Here is a 17,340-nt window from a genome sequence, read left to right as displayed (position 1 = left end):
ATTCACTTCGGCAGCACATTAAAGCTACATTTTTAGGATGGCAATGGCAATGGGAGATCAAGGGACAAAGCAGTCCATCGTGGGCAGTTTTCATAAAGGAATAGCTGATATTAGAAAAACTCGACAAATTGGTCCATTACAGCCAGTTTAAAAAAATGGAACGGTCAACGTCGGAAGAACACAGGACACATTGCTTCATTGTAGCCAGTTTTAAAAACTGAACGGGCAACGCCGGAAGAACACAGGACAACATGGTCCATTGTAGCCAGTTTTAAAAAGGTACAGCCAACGACGACGCAACACAGGACAACTTGGTCCATTGTAGCCAGCTTTAAAAAACTGAACATCCAATACTAGAAGAACAGAGGATAACATTGTCCATTGTAGCCATGTTTAAAAACCGGAACCTCCAATGCCGGAAGAACACAGGACAACTTGGTGCATTGTAGCCAGTTTTAAAAAATGGAAATCCCAACGAGGGAGGAACGCAGGACAGCTTGGCCCATTATAGCCATTATTGGAGGAACAACGGATATCTCGGTCCAATATAGACATTCTGTATGTACGGCAGTGCAAATATTGAGTACTTACTGTACATCTTGGCCCAAGCTAGCCAGCGTCGGCTAATGTCAGCGCCAACACTGGGAGAGCACTGGCTAGTCTGGGTCATTGTTGGACATGGTTTTGAATGGCATGTATTATGTTGGTAGCATGCTGGTTAGGCTGGCCCAATGTAGGGCCACTGTTTGCTGTCGTACTTACAGCATTGGCCCAATGCTTTGTGCTGCCTGGGTTGAAAGCCATCGCGAAGGATCCGACAGTATTCTTCGGGACGTTAAAAATACATCAGGATATACAGGTTGAGAATACATTGTTAATTGTAATACATGCATACAATAATGCTCGCAATGTTGCAAGCCATCGCAGTTGCCCATAAAATATCCACCACTAACCCCATGATGGATAAAAAATAGGTAAACCATCTCAACTAGTAGTAAAATATTGACCATCGTATGCCAGTAAACATTTCGAATTGACAGACCATCAATCATGGTAATAGAATATTTATTAAGCTATGTAAAGACATATGGTTTTTGGCAAGCCATTACACTTCGGCAGGCAACATCAACCACTGTAATTGCAGATATACAATGTAGGGAAGCCATGACGACTGGCAGAATGATATTGACCTATGTATGCCAGGATACATTGAAAGTTGACAAGCGATCAATATTAGCATTGCAATATTCGCCAATGTATGCCAAGATAGGTGCAATGCTGGCCAGTCTCCACAGCTCATTGGGCAATATTGCCCATTGGAACCCAGTATACATTGTTGGGAAGCCACTAAGGCAGGTGGGATAACAATTACCAACATATGCCAAGTTATATAAATGTCGACAAGCCAGCTATACTGGCCGGACAATATTTGCCATTGTATGTCTTTATCGACCATTTGATCTGCAGAGATACTAAATGTTGGGAAGCTGTCACGATTGGCAGGGGGATTTTGACCAATGCATGCCAAGATACAATTGATGTTAACAAGCCGTCAATACTGGCTAGACAATATTTACCAATGCTTGCCATGATATGTCCAATGTAGGCCAGTGGCCACAACTCGTTGGGAAATATCAGCCACTGTAACTGCACTTGAGTACAATTTTGGCAAGCCGATATTGACCAATGAATTCCAAGCTATATTTAATGTCGACAAGCCATATATACTGTCAGGAAAATATTTACCAATGTGTTCCATGATTCCCGAATTATGGGCGAGACAATGACGATGGCTGGCTAATATTGGCCCTCATATTTTATTGTGTATACAATGTTGGGAAACAATTCTATACGCAAGGTCATTACCGCCTATTGATAGCCCTTGAATGCCAATCATGCGGGATCATATAAATCACTTGTCGAATATTGCCGAATGTGATCGCACGGCTGTACCATTATTGGTAGCGCATTGGCAGCACCGGGCCACTGGCGGGCCAGATGTTGCCAATCAATTTCCAATATTGGATTGGTCACATGTGCCACTTGGGTAGGATCGGTAGTGCGTGAAACGCCCAGACCGGGTTCATGAAGGTATTTAGTTTGTAGCCGCCTCCACACGACAGCTTCTCTATTATTTAGGCCAACTAGTGGTGAAGGTACCAGTGTACGTCCCAATTTATAATGACCGATGATTTAACCGTAATTTTGCACACGCTTATCATATGCTCAGTGTTCGGGGAGCTTGACAAAAACACAGAAGTGGAGAGCTCGGGCTATCTGATGAGCCGTCTCGTTATAAGGGGTGGCAGCTTGAGCGGGGGTCCAAAATGGCTGAAATTTCCTAATCAGCGTTCTTTGGGTGAGGATTGTGGCTGCCTCCGGCGATATTCTCCCCTTTCCAAAATTTTGAACGCCAGTTTTGCTTTCGCTAATTATGAACTTGGCTTCCGTTCCTACGCAAGATCGCGCTATCGCAACTTCCTCCGCAATCTCTATTTTGCGGCCTCTCATGGCTGCCGAGGATACCGGCGGCCCTCGGCCTTCGTACCGAGGCTACCACCACACCTGTTCGGCCACTTACCGCATCAACATATACTGCTTCCTTCCCTCCTATGTCCTTGAACCGTCGTTCTAGAGCTTCGGCTGGTTTGGACCTTCTTTGGACATTAAATTCAGGATGCATGTTTCTAGGGAAAGAGGAGACATCAAGGCGTTCCTGCTTTCTCTACTTATTGTGACTTTTAATTCCTCTGTCTGGGTTAAGTCCTTTTGCAAGGATCACCCCGCCCGTCTCGGCCGTGCTTAATCTCTCTCACTGAAAAACTCGTTCGCTTGAGGTACCCATTGTCACTCCCAGCGCCTTCTTATTGCATCTTCAGATCAGGCAGTCTAATTTCTTTTTTTCTCCAGCCTTGTTATTCAGGTAGGGCATGGCATAATTTATTCTGCTTATTATGTACGCCTGGGTTAGTTTTCATACATTTCTCTACTTGGGGCCACATCCTTCAGTAGCGACCCTCCTAAAGCGCCGGAGGGTTTGCATCGCGTAACTTTATAATTTCTTCAGGACCTTTCCGTTATTGCTGTGAGATTCGATGACCATCCCCAGAATTCTGATCTGATTTATTTTTGCTGCCGGTTTGCCCTCTACCTGAATATGAAACTCTCCGCTATTCTTTCAGCTGTTGTTGTGGCTGTAGGAAGAAGGAAAAGAAAATGCACGGCAAGCTACTGGCTCTGTAGCTGAGCCACCTCCGCTGCCTTGTGCGCACAGAAGAGAGATAGTAGAGAAGAGAATGGACAGGAACTTAGGGCGATTAAGCCCGGGTATCAGAAGCGAAAATCTTCGGCGGTGCCATTGCTTAGCTTACGGTTTCCTCGGCGTAGGTGTGGTTTATCTAGCTGTTACATGGTTGCATAGGGATATCAAAGCCTCTGCCACATCATTCAACACTGGCAAACGTAAAGGCTCAGGAGGATAGTGATATCTGTTGGTAATGCTGAACAGAGGAAATTTCTGTTTAACTAGAGATGCTCTGCACGTTGCACACACTTTCACCACAGTTTCAATCAGTTGCACAGATGCAAAGTTGAATGTTACGCGCATGACACCACTTGCCGGTCTTAAATCTCGTAGATGCCACAAGGTTTCGCAGACGTCACATATATGACAGAACGGGTTGTCCAAAAACTCAATCCTAAACATCTTTGTAGCACCAGCGCTTTCACACACTTTCAATGTGCAGTCTCTACACCGGCGACTGTTCAGTTTGTTGTCGATGGCCTCGTCACTTTCACTCTGCTTGCTGTTAAAACAGGTGGTAGTTCAAAGCGGTCTTTGAGCCTCTTGTCATCATCGTTTCGCTAGGTGCTCCTCTCTCTGCTTAGGGGTCTCCACTGCTCGTTTGTCTCGACGCCTCTCATTATATTGTTCTTTTCTGCATTTGGAAAATTTAGTAGTTGCCGTGATCGCCGCACTAAAACGACGCTCAGTGTCTCTTTATCGCCGTGTACAATGCGAGCCTCCCGTTCTTCTAGCGTTTCAGCAGCTTGCTGAGCCCTACATCTGTCATTTCTCCGCTCCTCGGCCAACTTCCATGCCCACTACTTCAATATCCTCTTTTTTCAAGGCCGCCTGCGCTCCCCTTAGAGAGCTCCTACATATATACCGACTGCTCCGACCACAGACACGTATCAGTAGCAGCGCGCGGCAGCAGCTAAAGGTCAGCCGGCAGTGCCAGCATGCGCCTCTCATCTGACGCCACGCGGTTATCCAAGAGCTGCAGTAGCGGCTGCGGCGGCTCGACCACCTGCACCTCTCCTCTGACGTCACGTAGTTTCGCGCATGCGCAGCTGTGGCTCTTTCTGACAACAATGCCACGCTCACTACACTGTTGACGAGCCAATTGAACTGAGGCTTTTCGCTTCAAAAACGTCCCGCCGGGGTGGTGCAGTGGTAAAACACACCACTACGGTGCCGGAGTACCCGGGTGGTGGTGGTTAAAGCATTTATTAACAATTAAATGGTTACAGAGAGGTGTTTGGGTTAGAGACGTAGTGGTCTTCTCCCCTCACAATACTAGGTGGAGCCCCTTTTACAAATTTGCAGGGTCGCAGCGGAGCAACAGAGCAAGATGACCGCCGTGGCAGGCTTCTCATTCTGAAAAGCCAGTGGCAAGCTTGCGTTCTGAGCACGCGCTGCACACTTTATTCTCCTCTAACACGGCTGGTAACGCTTATCTTAGCGCCCCCTCTTTATAGCGTCTGCGGGCGCTACAGGGCTCGCCGCCTAGACGGAACGACAAAATGTACGCGCCGACGGGGCAGAGATGGGCGGGCCACGGCGCAAGCAGATCTGCAGATAAGTCGAAAACATCTGAGGGGAGCTTACGCGAGTTTGAGGTGATCTAAAGAGACGACCTCTTCACGACCATCAAGCAGGATTGTCGCTCACTTTGTCGTCCTGTTGAGGACGCCGTACGGGCCGTCGTATGAGGGGGTAAGAGGCAAATTTGCAGCGTCTCGCCTGGGAAACACATGCGTCGAGGAAGCAAGGTCTGGGTGCACGAAGACTTTATGGGCAGATGAGCGAGGTGGCACTGGGCGCAGATGGTGAAGGCCGTCTTGTAGGCGATGAAGGTATTGTAGGGGCAGGGGCGAGGGTGCCGAAGGTACAAACAATTCTCCGGGAAGCCGCAGGGATGCACCGATGACAAGTGCGGCCGCCAAACAGCCAAGGGCACGACGCATGGCGGCACATAGGCCTAGGAGCACCATAGGGAGGTGGTCGACCCAGTGCTCGCGATCCGGGAGCGAAGTGAGGGCAACCTTGAGCTGGCCATGGAGCCGCTCGACCATGCCGTTGCCACAGGGATAGAATGATGTGGTGCGGCAGTGTTTAGTGCCGAGTAGCCGTGTAAGCGAAGTGACGAGACGAACCTGCGGCCGCGATCCATGGTAACAATGCCGGGGCAGCCGAAGCGGGAAACCAACGCTGAAACGAAAGCTCTGGCAGCTGTTTGCGCAGTAATGTCCAGAATTGGCACGGCTTCGGGCCACCGGGTGAAGCTGTCAACCATCATCAGAATATACTTGTAGCCCTGAGAGGGGGAAGCGGTCCAACTAGGTCAAGATGAATATGATCAAAGCACGATCCAGGCGGCAGGAAAGACTAAGGGGGAGTCTTGATATGGCGCGACACTTTGGCGGACTGGCAAGCAAGGCACGTGCGGGCCCACTGGCGAACGTCGGTATTAATGTTCGGCCAGAAGTACCATTGGGTAACGAGGCACTGCGTGGCTCGAATGCTAGGATGGCAAATATCGGGAAGGGAATTAAAAATGGCACGACGAAAGGCCTCCGGGATGAACGGTCGTGGTAGGGCCGATGATATGTCGCACCAGAGCGATCCGGATACAAATGGGTGAGGTACGAGCTACCGACGGAGGGCTCGGGGATGGGCATGCAGGGCTTGCAGCTCAGTGTCTTCAAGCTGCGCCCGGGCCAGAGATTACCAGTCCGCAGCAGGTGAAGACACGCTGATTGTGGTAATGCGTGAAATTGCATCAGCTGCCTCGTTGTCGGTGCCTTTGATATGTCGAATATCGGCTGTGAACTCCGATATGTAGGCCAGCTGACGAAGTTCACGCGCAACGTACTTCGAAGAGTTTGTACGGAAGACATACACCAGAGGCTTATTGTTCGTGAGAATGTAAAATGGCTGGCCCTCCAAGAAGTGGCGATAGTGCTGGATGGTGGAATAGATGGTAAGCAGCTCACGGCCAAATACGCTGTAGTGAGTCTCGGAAGGCTGGAGCTTCCGAGAGAAGAAACCCAGTGGGTGCCACTCGGAGTCGATCTGCTGCTGGAAAACCGCACTAATGTCCACGCCAGAAGCATCCACCATGATGCAAGTGGGCACGGAAGTCCTAGGGTGGATGAGGACGACTGAATCGGCGAGGGCTTGTTTTGCAGCCATGAAAGCGGCCTGAGCTTCGGGAGACCAAGAAATCGCGGAGGATGAGGACTTGGTAGTGCGGATCAGTCAGAGGGTGAAGAAGCTCGGTGCTCAGCGGAATAAAGCGCCGTGAAAAATTCACTAGGCCCAGGAACTCACGCAGCTTGCGTAGGGTAGTGGGTGCTGGAAAGTCCTTAAGCGCTTGGACGTGAGAAGGCAATGGACGAGTTCCCAGTGCCGAGATGTGATGGCCCAAGAACTCGAGCTCAGAAGAGCCGAAAACACATTTCTGGGATTTTGACGACCAAACCAAATTCTTGGAAGCGTTGAAAGAGTTTCCGGAGGTGACGCTCGTGATCTTTTGGAGAACGACTCGCGACGGGGATGTCGTCGATGTAGACAAATACCGCTGGGAGTCCACGCGTTACTTCAGCAATGATTATTTGGAACGTTTGAGCTACGTTGCGTAGCCCAAATGGAATGCGCACGTACTCAAACAGTCCGAAAGGTGTAGTGATGACTGTCTTCGGAATATCGGGCAGCTTAACAGGGATTTGGTGGTATGCCTTGACAAGATCCACTTTACTAAAGATCTTGCAGCTTGCCTGATGTCCAGTGAAGTGGACCATGTGAGAGTTGAGAGCCCGGTAGTCGCCACACGGACGCCAGTCAACCGGTTCTTTCTTGGGCACCAGATGGAGTGGTAAGGCACAAGCGCTGAATGAAGGGTGAGAAATACCCAGCTGGAGCATGTGGTCGAATTCCCCTTTTTGCAATAGCCAGACGCTCACTGAAGAGGCGGCGCGGACGAACTGCGACAGGTGGATCACGCATGACAATGTGGTGGGTTATAACATGCTTCGGTGGCTGATGGCGATTACAAGGCCTCGTGAGCTCGGGAAAGTCTGCGAGGACATGGGCGTATGGGCATAACGGAATCAGAGTTCGGATGCCAGTGTAAGCGACAGCCGATATAACGCCAGTGATAGAAAGGCGCGTCTTGCTGTCGATGAGACGTTGACGACGCATGCTGACGTCCAGATCAAAATGCGTCAGAAAGTCGGGTTGGAGGATGGGTTGATGTACATCAGCGACAATGAAGAGCCATCGAAATGTGCGCCGCAGGCCAATGTCCACAGTGAGGGTTCAGAGACCATACGTCGCAATGGAGGTTGAGTTGGCCGCACGGAGGATAGTACGTTGACTTCGGCAGCAGTGTCGACAAGGAAGCGCAGGCCATAAATGCAATCCATGACAGCGAAAAAGCGGCCAGGTTGAATAGCGAGGCCACACGCCGTCGTCAGTGATCTCGCTCCGCGTTTCCCGACCAGTTTCATGGTGGAGTGTACTGGCTGGCGCGGTGCTAGACAGTTCGGTGATACCAGCAGATAACGTGGACTGCGAGGACTGGACGAGTGCGGACCGCTCGGCGAAGACGAACGGCAGCGAGGTTTTGAGAAGAACACATGCTGGGCATGAGAGGACGTCCGAAGGGCAGCTATAGAAGAGGCCAGCTGATCGATCCAGACCTCTAATCGGGAAATGACGCAGGATTCCGGTGGATAAGAGAGGGCAGCGACGGAAGGAGAAGTCGCGTCGTGGACTCCATCAGCGAGCTGGGCGAGGCGATCAAGGGTGAAATCCCCCGCAGCAGCCAAGATGGGGCGAGTGGACTGCGGCAAGCGTAGAAGGAAGAGCTCCCTCAACAGTGCGCCATTCGAGTGCTGCTGCTGCAATATTGAGCACGTTTCTATAGAACATCATGGATGTCAATTATCATAAGTTAGAAAAATGCATTTAGTATTTAGAAGCTGTGAAACGCTTCTGAGCGCAACTGAAGCCGAGCTTCAGCGAGCAGCTGGTTACATTAATTGGAATGTCACACAAAGACGTAAGAAAACGTTTACAGACGGAGGACCTTTGTTGAGAAAGGTTTATGCCATAGCCTTAAGCATCGTTCCACTGTGGAGTTGAAATTTCCGGCCCAATTTGCTATCAGTGGGTGCAGCAACATAACATATCTTGCATAGCTCCTCAGCGTGGGTACAGTCATTGTTTTCACAGAATAGCCGCAGACACTGCTTACAGTGAGGAAGCAATGCTGAAATCAAAAGCTTTTACAGCTTGCTTCTTCCCCGCACCTTTTGAGACTTCATGTCCGGTTAATAAATGTTTTTTTTTGTGTGCAATAGGGCTTTTCAGATTATCGCTTCGGCTCAGTCTGAAGAGTATAAATAAGTATTGTATGCACAGGTTAATTTGCTTGCAAGGCTACTGAGACCACCGGAAATTTTAGAACAAACTGTATGCTTATATAAACAAAATCCCTTCGCACATTTTCCTGACAGGTCCTCGCAACATGACCTGCGAAAAAAGCTACTGTTGACAACTCAACGTGTTCATCTGCTTCACAACACATCGTTAAAAGTCATAGTTCAATAGCCAGCTCTCTGGTAATTATAGATTAACAGCGCGAACCACCATACGGGAACAAAGGACAAGCGGAAGACACAAATAGCGCTATTGTGCCGTTTTCTTCTCCTATATTCCCGGTACGTCTCTCGTCCGGTTACCCTATAATTATTCACCACCAAGGCCAATCTGCGTCCCTGGTAGCAAATTCAACTGCAGCTGATAGGGCAATGCGCTTTAGCATCTGGACTTTTTGACCTGAGCGCAGCTTTCATTTCAGAGGAAGTGGGTGCATTTCGACTCTTCGCTGCTGAAGTTGCCTGAGCAAGCAGAGCAAAAAATGTTAGAGCGTCTCTATAATGTCTCTTAAGAGCAGAACGGCGAAAGCCTACCCTTCTTCTCATATCGTTTGTCTCAGCTGCAGTCATTTCAAGTCGTCGTTTGATATATTGGTCATTTCGTATTCATTATTAGTGACGCTTGCCTAGTCATTGTAGTCCTTACCACTCATAGATAAGCATGTTTACTCATTTTCAATCAGTTGTGGTTATTAAAAGTTAATTATCATCACTATTTGCGATTATATCTGTCGATGTCTATAACTTTTATTCATTGCTTATCACGTATAATCATTTTAATTATTAAACTCCCTCCTCACACGTCCGCTTTTTACGATTGACACATCAGCGCACACATATGACGCACAGCTTCTGCACGCAGAGTTTCGCTTCATGAGCTTAAAAAGGCTTTCACTTAAAAATGCAAACGTATCCCTTCTCGAAGTTAACGTGCTTGCACACGCACACACGGTAAAGTTTGCGTAGACCACGCAGACAAGAGGCAAACGCGTCCAGAAAGAAAGAAAACCGCACACGCAGAGACAGCAACCGTGTCGGCGACGTAGACCCTAAAACTTTTGCCCTCAGCAGAAATAACTACCCAAGGACGCTCTTGTCCTTTGACGGTGGCGCGACGCAGAAGACCGCAGCTAGTGCGCTTCCATCGAGCGACCGTGGTACATTATAGATCCCCAGCTGGTGGAAATGACACCCCAGTCACCTCTATGGCTCCTCTTTCTCTTTTTCGAATATCACTTCCATCTTTCTCCCCAGAACAAGGTGTCTAGTGAACAAGTGTGAAATATACTGCAACTTTTCTTTTCTGTGAACCAATTATTATTTTATTATATAAAAATAATAAAAACGCGCGGATCAAAAATTTGCTTTTAAAGAGGCTATCGCTGCAACACACAGCTTTCGCTTGATCCCAAGGTTCAAAGCACGCTTAAAAGCCCACAATTTTATTCTGCTGCCAACTTATCAATTTCGTTGAATATGTTTAATTCTTTTTGCCCTAGAATATTGCAGGATGCAAATAAAATTTTGCGTGCCGTTCGTTCCCCAATACATTATCTTAACATTCTAGAAGGTCAACTGTGTCACCGAGTAAAGTGAATTTGAGAAAGAAGCGAAGGAATCAAACTAGCATGCACCAAAATTTCAAATCATGATCATTTACCGATATGTGGAAGCGTATAAGCATAATAGTGTAATCTAAATATTTCAATACCTATTGTTTTTTTTATATATATTCATGGGCACACCTGCTGATGACAAATGCCTCTCTATTTCTTATACCAGCCGGAAACAAAAAATGTATAAGGTCACGGATATCTAATAGACATTCCAATCTTAAGCATAAAGGCCGAGCTCTAACTACACCCAGTGCACAGTCGCTGAGATTGGAGCTCTTGATATGAAGCCAGCAGTTCTGCTTCTGTGTTTTCTCTTAACATTGATTCTTCTGTCTGAGTAAGCATGGGATATTTCATTAGATATGTGAGGTGCACAAAAGGCCAGGGAAAAGCGAAACAAGTTTGAGGAATCTTTTAAAATCTGAAGAGGTCTGTCTGCGTTGTCTGTCTTCAGGCATGCAGCTTCCATAAAGGTATATATTGGGGTTAATGAGCCGACTTTGAGTAAAGTAAATTGAGAGATGGAAACTGCGAGTCTTATTCTTAATGTGATGAACTAAATTTTCTGTATGACGGGATTCATTTGCACACTATTATGAGAGGGAGCTCACGAACATGTTATAGTGTTTAATTGTAACCTCCATTAGTGTGTATTTTTGTTTTGCGTCTTAATTCTCACCTATTCAATACATGTGTAGGAATTGTATGGAATACCAATCAATGTTGTATGCATTGTGTTTGACGGATTGCTCCCTCAGCTGCGTACAAACTTTGCATTTCCAGTGATTCGGCCCAATTCATCAGCACTGATAAAACAATATGAGCGAATGGGAGCTGTGACCAGTATGAAAGAATGCGATCGCTAGCTTCAACGCTGTAAATAAAGCAGCAGAAACGTATAAGGCAATTTCGTGGGGGGAACAATTTAGTATACAATGAAAGACGGCTGAAGTTTTTGTACCTATATGGGAAAAGTAATAGTAAAGCTAGGTGGGTGTGTTGTTTCAGAGTTTTGTTTTAATTGCTGCCTCGTTTCTTTCTATCAATAGATTCAAGCTTACAGCAGCACAGGGCGGCCCAAAGTAAGTGATACGCACTGGAGGATTTCTGGTGTAAGTGTGGTCATAGGTGGCAGAGAAGAGGGATAAATTGTTGGAAATAGTTAATGTCTTGACCTGGTCTGAACGAAGCTAGGTTAGGCGTTGTAATTATAATGAATAAAATTTCGTGCCGGTAATATTGTCGCTGATAAGGTAGAGTTTGTGTTCTGTTCCCGATGGCTCTTGCCTGGCGCTTGGATTTTTGATGGACATGACTGTCATAAATTTTAGGCTCATTGCCACAGTCTCTTTTTCTTGTTATTCTGTTTTACGCTGGCTTCAAGCAACCTGGTAAAACAAGCCGCAGGATAAAACAAACGAGCAAAAACAACCCTATTGCAAAAACCAGCGTCTCCAGTGCGAAACCAGTAAGATTTACGCGCTGGTTTTGCACTGGATCTGCTGGGCACGCTGGAGGTCTGCGATATTCACTGGAGCAGTAACGGGAAGACACTGGCTGCACTGGTGCGATGGGAGAAAAACGCTGGGATTTGACTTTTGACGCTGGGTGTGTCGCTGGCATCCGCGATGCACTGGGAGAAGCGCTGTATGTGCGCTGGTCCGCACTGGTCCCAGTGCCCCAGTATAGCCGGTGCGGCCTGCGGCGTCAGCCGGAGTAGCATCCCTCAGGGACAACAGGGCAACAGCGTACTTTCAATCGACCATCGGGGGCATATGAAAAATATGGTTCAAGCAAGCGCTTTTTGCTGCGAAGTCGTTGCGCATTTGTAAGAAAACAAAGGCAGTATCTTTTTTCTAGAGTTTCCATGTTTCGATAGGTCGTTTCGAGCGTTTCGAGAGCGACAACGATCGCCGCGCCTCGATCTCATGACAGACTGACGATTAACGCACTACTAAAGCTGGAATTGAATAATGTGGGCTACCATGCATAACCAACTTCACAGCTGATCTTAAGGGCACTCTAACACAATGATTACTGCCAAAATGTTCAATGCGGGCTCAATCGCAGGCGAGCGTAGCCTGCACCACGGCCCAGTATCAACAGCAGAAAGAAAAACTAAAACGAGGAAGAGAGTAGTTTACCGAGCGATGGGTCCATGAGAGAAAAAGCAGCAACATACAGCGCTTGTAATACATAATATTTGGCGGGTTTCTCAAGCTTTTGCGCACCTTCTTACTCTGCGTATCAAGCAGCCGAGCCCTCGGTCATCGCAACGCTTCCCGCAATGTTTACATACAAATAAAGTTTAGTTACACGCAATTAGGGTCATCGCTGCGGCGCTTGCCGGTATTTGAAGCTTGGTCGCACGTTTTTCCTTGAAGGTTTGTACCAAAGCTCCGTGTTCAGCGAAAATTACGCCCACGGTAGCAGAGCACCACCCAAGAGCCGGCGTTGGTAAATTTGCCAGCGATGTCAAACTCCACATGTTAAAATGTTTCTAGTGCACAAAATAGCGCGCATAGGCACCCAGAACATTAGTTGCAAGTCGTGAGAGCAGACAGCAAGCTAAAATGATCAAGAAGTTGCAATTGTTAGAGCGGTAGCAATGGCCTGTAGACTGCGAAACATGATGTCCCAACCTTATAAATGCGGGTCATGACATAAAATGCAAAAAAAATGTTTTTAAAAGATCCAGTTCTCGGCGTGGCCGAGTGGTTAGCGTGCTGAGCTAGTGATTGGTATGTACCTAGAGACTTAGTTTGAGGCACGCTTGGTGCACAATTTTTTTTCTCTTTTTTTTACTTGTTTAAGGTTTTTTTATGTACCTAACTTGTTTCGTTACTTTTTACTTGTTAATTTTTATCCCACGCCTTTTTTTTTCCGGGCGAACAGTGCCGCCAGCGCGGAGCGTCCCAGTATGCCGCGTCCCAGTGCGCCCAGTGTCCAGCGTCATACTGGGACCATAATCAGGTATGGCGCTGGGGCGCTGGCTCCCAGTGGCACTGGTTTTTGCAATAGGGAATACACGTTTATTTCATCTGATTCATTCGCCGGGGCGCTGGCTCCCAGTGGCACTGGTTTTTGCAATAGGGAATACACGTTTATTTCATCTTAGATTCATTCATATCTATTTTAAAAGAGCACACTAATAGCGGAAAAAAATAAAAGTGACAAACAGGAGAGATCGCATTATTAACGGAGGGTCATGTTTTCAAATGACGTAAATATAAAAGAAAATGATTTAGCGATTTTAGCGAGGAATCCATTAGGTAAAGTCGCTCCTTACGCGCAAAGAGAGAGAGAGCAAGTACATATAAAACGTCCCAATGTCTCTTCAGTTTCAGCATAAGATGTTCCTGCGTGGCCACTCTCATAGCATGAGTTGCTTTGGGACGATAAATACCGTAATCGTAAATTTTCTCATACGCGCCGCGCTGTATGACATTGTAAGGTTTTATCTTTCTTCGCATATAAATGCACAATTGATCCTCGGCAGCCACTCTTGTTCGACAGAGGCGATATGCAAAACGTGCTACGGTATCAATGCATGTTATAATTTTGTATCTCTATAGTACAGTGCCAACTATGAATATCGATCTTATTTTAAACTTTGGAAGGAGACTGAAGGGGAATGCTTAGTCAGGGAAGAATATATGTGAACGCCACATGACAATCTGTTTCTTTTGCTACATACAAACTTTGCATAAGCCGCAAATTTAAATAAAGGCTATTTATATATTGCTATACTGGGAGGTAAAACCGAGGAAAGTTGTGTAGCCGCTGTAGTGGTCGCGCGGTGGCAGGCGCCACCAAGGTTTTCATCCGGCGGATGGCGCGTTTTCTTGAAGGTCATTGACGGCTGCTTGCGAGGTTCGCCACATTTAAAAAAACGACGAAACGTTGTTGTAAAGTTCGATGGTCATAAATGCATAAACTCTTATTGTCCTTTGGATCTGTTTATTTTTTTACTGTGGTAGTATTACATGGCTTATGCAACATGAAGTCAGACATGCTGAAAAAACTCTTCGCGTTGTAATGATTCACTTCCTTCAATCGATCCCATGTTCCTCTATACATGCATTGATATATATTGGGCCGTGGGAATAATTCTTCAAACGAGGAAACCGAAAACTTAAATCATTGGACTCGAGCTCTTGTGTAGCATGCACACAACAGTCGGGGAGCGTCATGCAGATTAGTTACCAGTTTCGTTCTTTTTTTCCGGTAGCCTCTTCTTTCCACTACAAGTTGTTAGAAGGAAATAATTTGTGATTTGTATTCATCTTATTGATTATGTTATACAACTGCATCATGAGTGGTCTGTGTGCCGGAGATGCATGAGAAGGAACATTTAGTTTTCGACTGTGTCTTCTTCGGATTCGTACTTCGGATTTATACATTATATATATGCGCACGAAGGTTCGCTAAACATTCAATATCTATAACACTGCGACATTTTCCTTTGCAACATAGAATTTCAATGGCGACATAATGCTGTCATTTGGAATTTTATCGCATTCATGTATATGTATTTTCCGCACATTATTTGCAACTTACCTCTGCAGAAAGTTCAATATTATAAGTTGGCAGTCTTTGAACTGCCCTTACTCAATCTCGCTCTCAATAAACTCCTTCCTTGCCCTCAATATAAAAAAACGTATTGATTTCTGTATTGACAAGCAGTACCAATAATAATGAGGTCATTCCTAGCGGATCGTCGAGGTCCCAAAAGCGACCATCGCAAATTCTCTCGGGAAAAATTGCGGTAATTGTTATTTGTGTGGATACTACTTTGCTAAATTGTTTTTTTGTTTGCGAAATAAATTTCTTATAGCATAAGCGTTTTCAAAGTTTTCGCGAAGACACAAAAAATGCTTACATGTAAGTATTTTAAATCAACTGTGAAGGCAGACAAAACACCAGATCCCATTTCATTTTATCGCAGGTCGGTTGTTCCCTCATTTCGCTTCATTACTGGCCCATATAAGCATTTTCTGCGTTTTCTTGTCTCAGTGAAGCAGCAAAAAATTTGCGTTTTTAGTATTTTTACCATAAACGCTGTTGATCGTTTAATGAGAAGACAATTTTGTATCGTTCATCTTTGTTATGTTTCTACCAAAAATAATTTAAACTTTCTTTATAAACAACTTTTAGTAAATTCGGTAACAAAGCTTGGAAAAGCGATGCTTGCAATAATTTGAGACCTATATTAGACCTTAAGCTCTAGAGATAAAAATACGTCAGATACCCCATTAAACACATACCGTTCTTCTATCTACAATCTACGATTTTTTCTTCAAGAAAATTTGTCTGACGGGAGAAATATATTGTTATGCGAAGACGTAGACCTCTTTCTGTCTTGCTGGTCTGTGCTCCTACTTTCGCCCCTTTATCAAAGGTTTTGCCCATGTCTCTCGTCCTCTCACCGACCTACTTAAGACCGACACCGCTTTGGCGTGTGGACCTGACCAGCAAGGAGCAATTGCAAAGCTTGTCAGCTTACCGACATCTCCCACGGTCTTGGCTCATTTAGATTCCTCAGCTCCTACTGAAGTTCTAACACACGCCTGCGGATATGGGATCAGTGCAGTGCTGGCCAAACACCACCACGTCTAAGACCATGTCATCGCCTATGCCAGCCGCCTTCTCTCTAACGCCGAACGCAATTATTCGATTACTGAGCGCGATTGTCTCGCCCTTGTATGGGCAGTCGCTAAATTCCGGCCTTACTTATTCGGCCGGGCTTTCTCAGTTGTAACTGACCATCACGCGCTTTGTTGGTTGTCATCCTTGAGAGATCCCTCCGGCCGTCTTGCTCGCTGGGCACTGCGCCTTCAAGAATACTCGTACAATGTGGAGTACAAGTCGGGGCGCCTTCATCAAGACGCTGACTGTTTGTCTCGACATCCTGTAGAGCCCCCTGATCTTGGTGACACAGAGGCCATCCCCTGCATATTCGCCCTTTCCAATCTCGCCAACATAGGAGATGAACAGCGCAGTGACCCATCTTTAGGACCAATCATTGAAAGACTGACATCTGGAAGACTGGAACCTTCCCTCCAGCTTTTTGTTGTACTGGACGGTGTCCTCTACCACCGTAACTTTCAAAATGACGGTTATCCAATTCTGTTGGTGATTCCCCAACAGCTCCTCTCCTCTGTTATAGAAGAATGTGACGACCTGCCCGCAGCTGGCCTGTTCGCTGTGTCTCGCACTTACGACCGGGCTCGATGTCGTTTTTTCTGGCCTGGACTATATTGCAGCATTCGGCGCTAGTTCGCAGCCTGTGATACGTGTCAGCGTACGAAGACACCATTGACGCTACCAGCTGGCCTTCTCCAACCTATTGACATGCCCCTGGAACCATTTTATTGTGTTGGGCTTGACCTTCTTGGCCCGTTATTGGCATCAAGGCAAGGTCATAAATGGATCGCAGTTGCAACCAATTATGCGGTACGCTACGCCATCACACAAGGTTTACCAACGAGCTGCGCTATAGATGTCACTGATTTTCCTTTACAAAGCGTCATTCTCCATCATGGCGCTCCTCGCCAGTTCATCACCAAACGTGGTCTCTACTCTTTGTCACGAGTTATCGAAGACATCCTCCGTTGATGTTCTACGATGCATAAGCTAGCGACCGCGTACCATCCCCAAACCAATGGCCTTGTATACCGAGCGTTTCAATCAGGCACTCACTGACAGGTTATATATGTATGTTTCGCCTGATCATCACGACTGGGAACTCACGCTGCCATATGTGACCTTTGCCTATAATTCTTCCAAGCACTCGATGGGTTATTCACCCTTCTTCCTACTCTTTGTCAGGAACCCCGCCTTTCCTTTGGACACGCTGATCCCGCCTCCTGGCCGCTTCATAACCACCTACGCACGAGACGCCATTGCTGAAGCCACTAAATCGCGCCAAGTAGCCCCTCATCGGCTGCACGCCTCTCAGACTTCCCAGAAGTCTGCTTACGATAGGTGACATCGC

The 17,340-nt window shown here is 46.7% G+C and overlaps 1 protein-coding gene across 3 annotated transcripts in view; it reads left to right on the top strand.

Moving 5' to 3' along the window:
• Positions 1-10,525: 10,525 nt before the first annotated feature.
• The window catches only part of LOC146188621 (uncharacterized), a 41,937-nt gene continuing 35,122 nt past the window's right edge, over positions 10,526-17,340 (top strand). For 2 of the 3 annotated variants that reach the window (XM_084603862.1, XM_084603863.1), the window contains exons 1-3: positions 10,527-10,680; positions 11,393-11,425; positions 13,239-13,316. In XM_084603862.1, the coding sequence (XP_084459988.1) occupies positions 10,625-10,680; positions 11,393-11,425; positions 13,239-13,316 (167 nt within the window). In that variant the 5' untranslated portion in view covers positions 10,527-10,624. Of the gene's footprint in view, positions 10,681-11,392; positions 11,426-13,238; positions 13,317-17,340 lie in introns of all 3 variants that reach the window. The other variant, XR_014707568.1, reaches the window with a different exon arrangement.

Source organism: Amblyomma maculatum, chromosome 5 (assembly GCF_055883805.1).
Source record: "Amblyomma maculatum isolate TAMU_Amacu chromosome 5, ASM5588380v1, whole genome shotgun sequence".
NCBI lineage: Eukaryota > Metazoa > Arthropoda > Arachnida > Ixodida > Ixodidae > Amblyomma > Amblyomma maculatum.
Note: the sequence above shows the minus strand (reverse complement) of the source record. Positions and strands in the feature narration are given on the sequence as shown.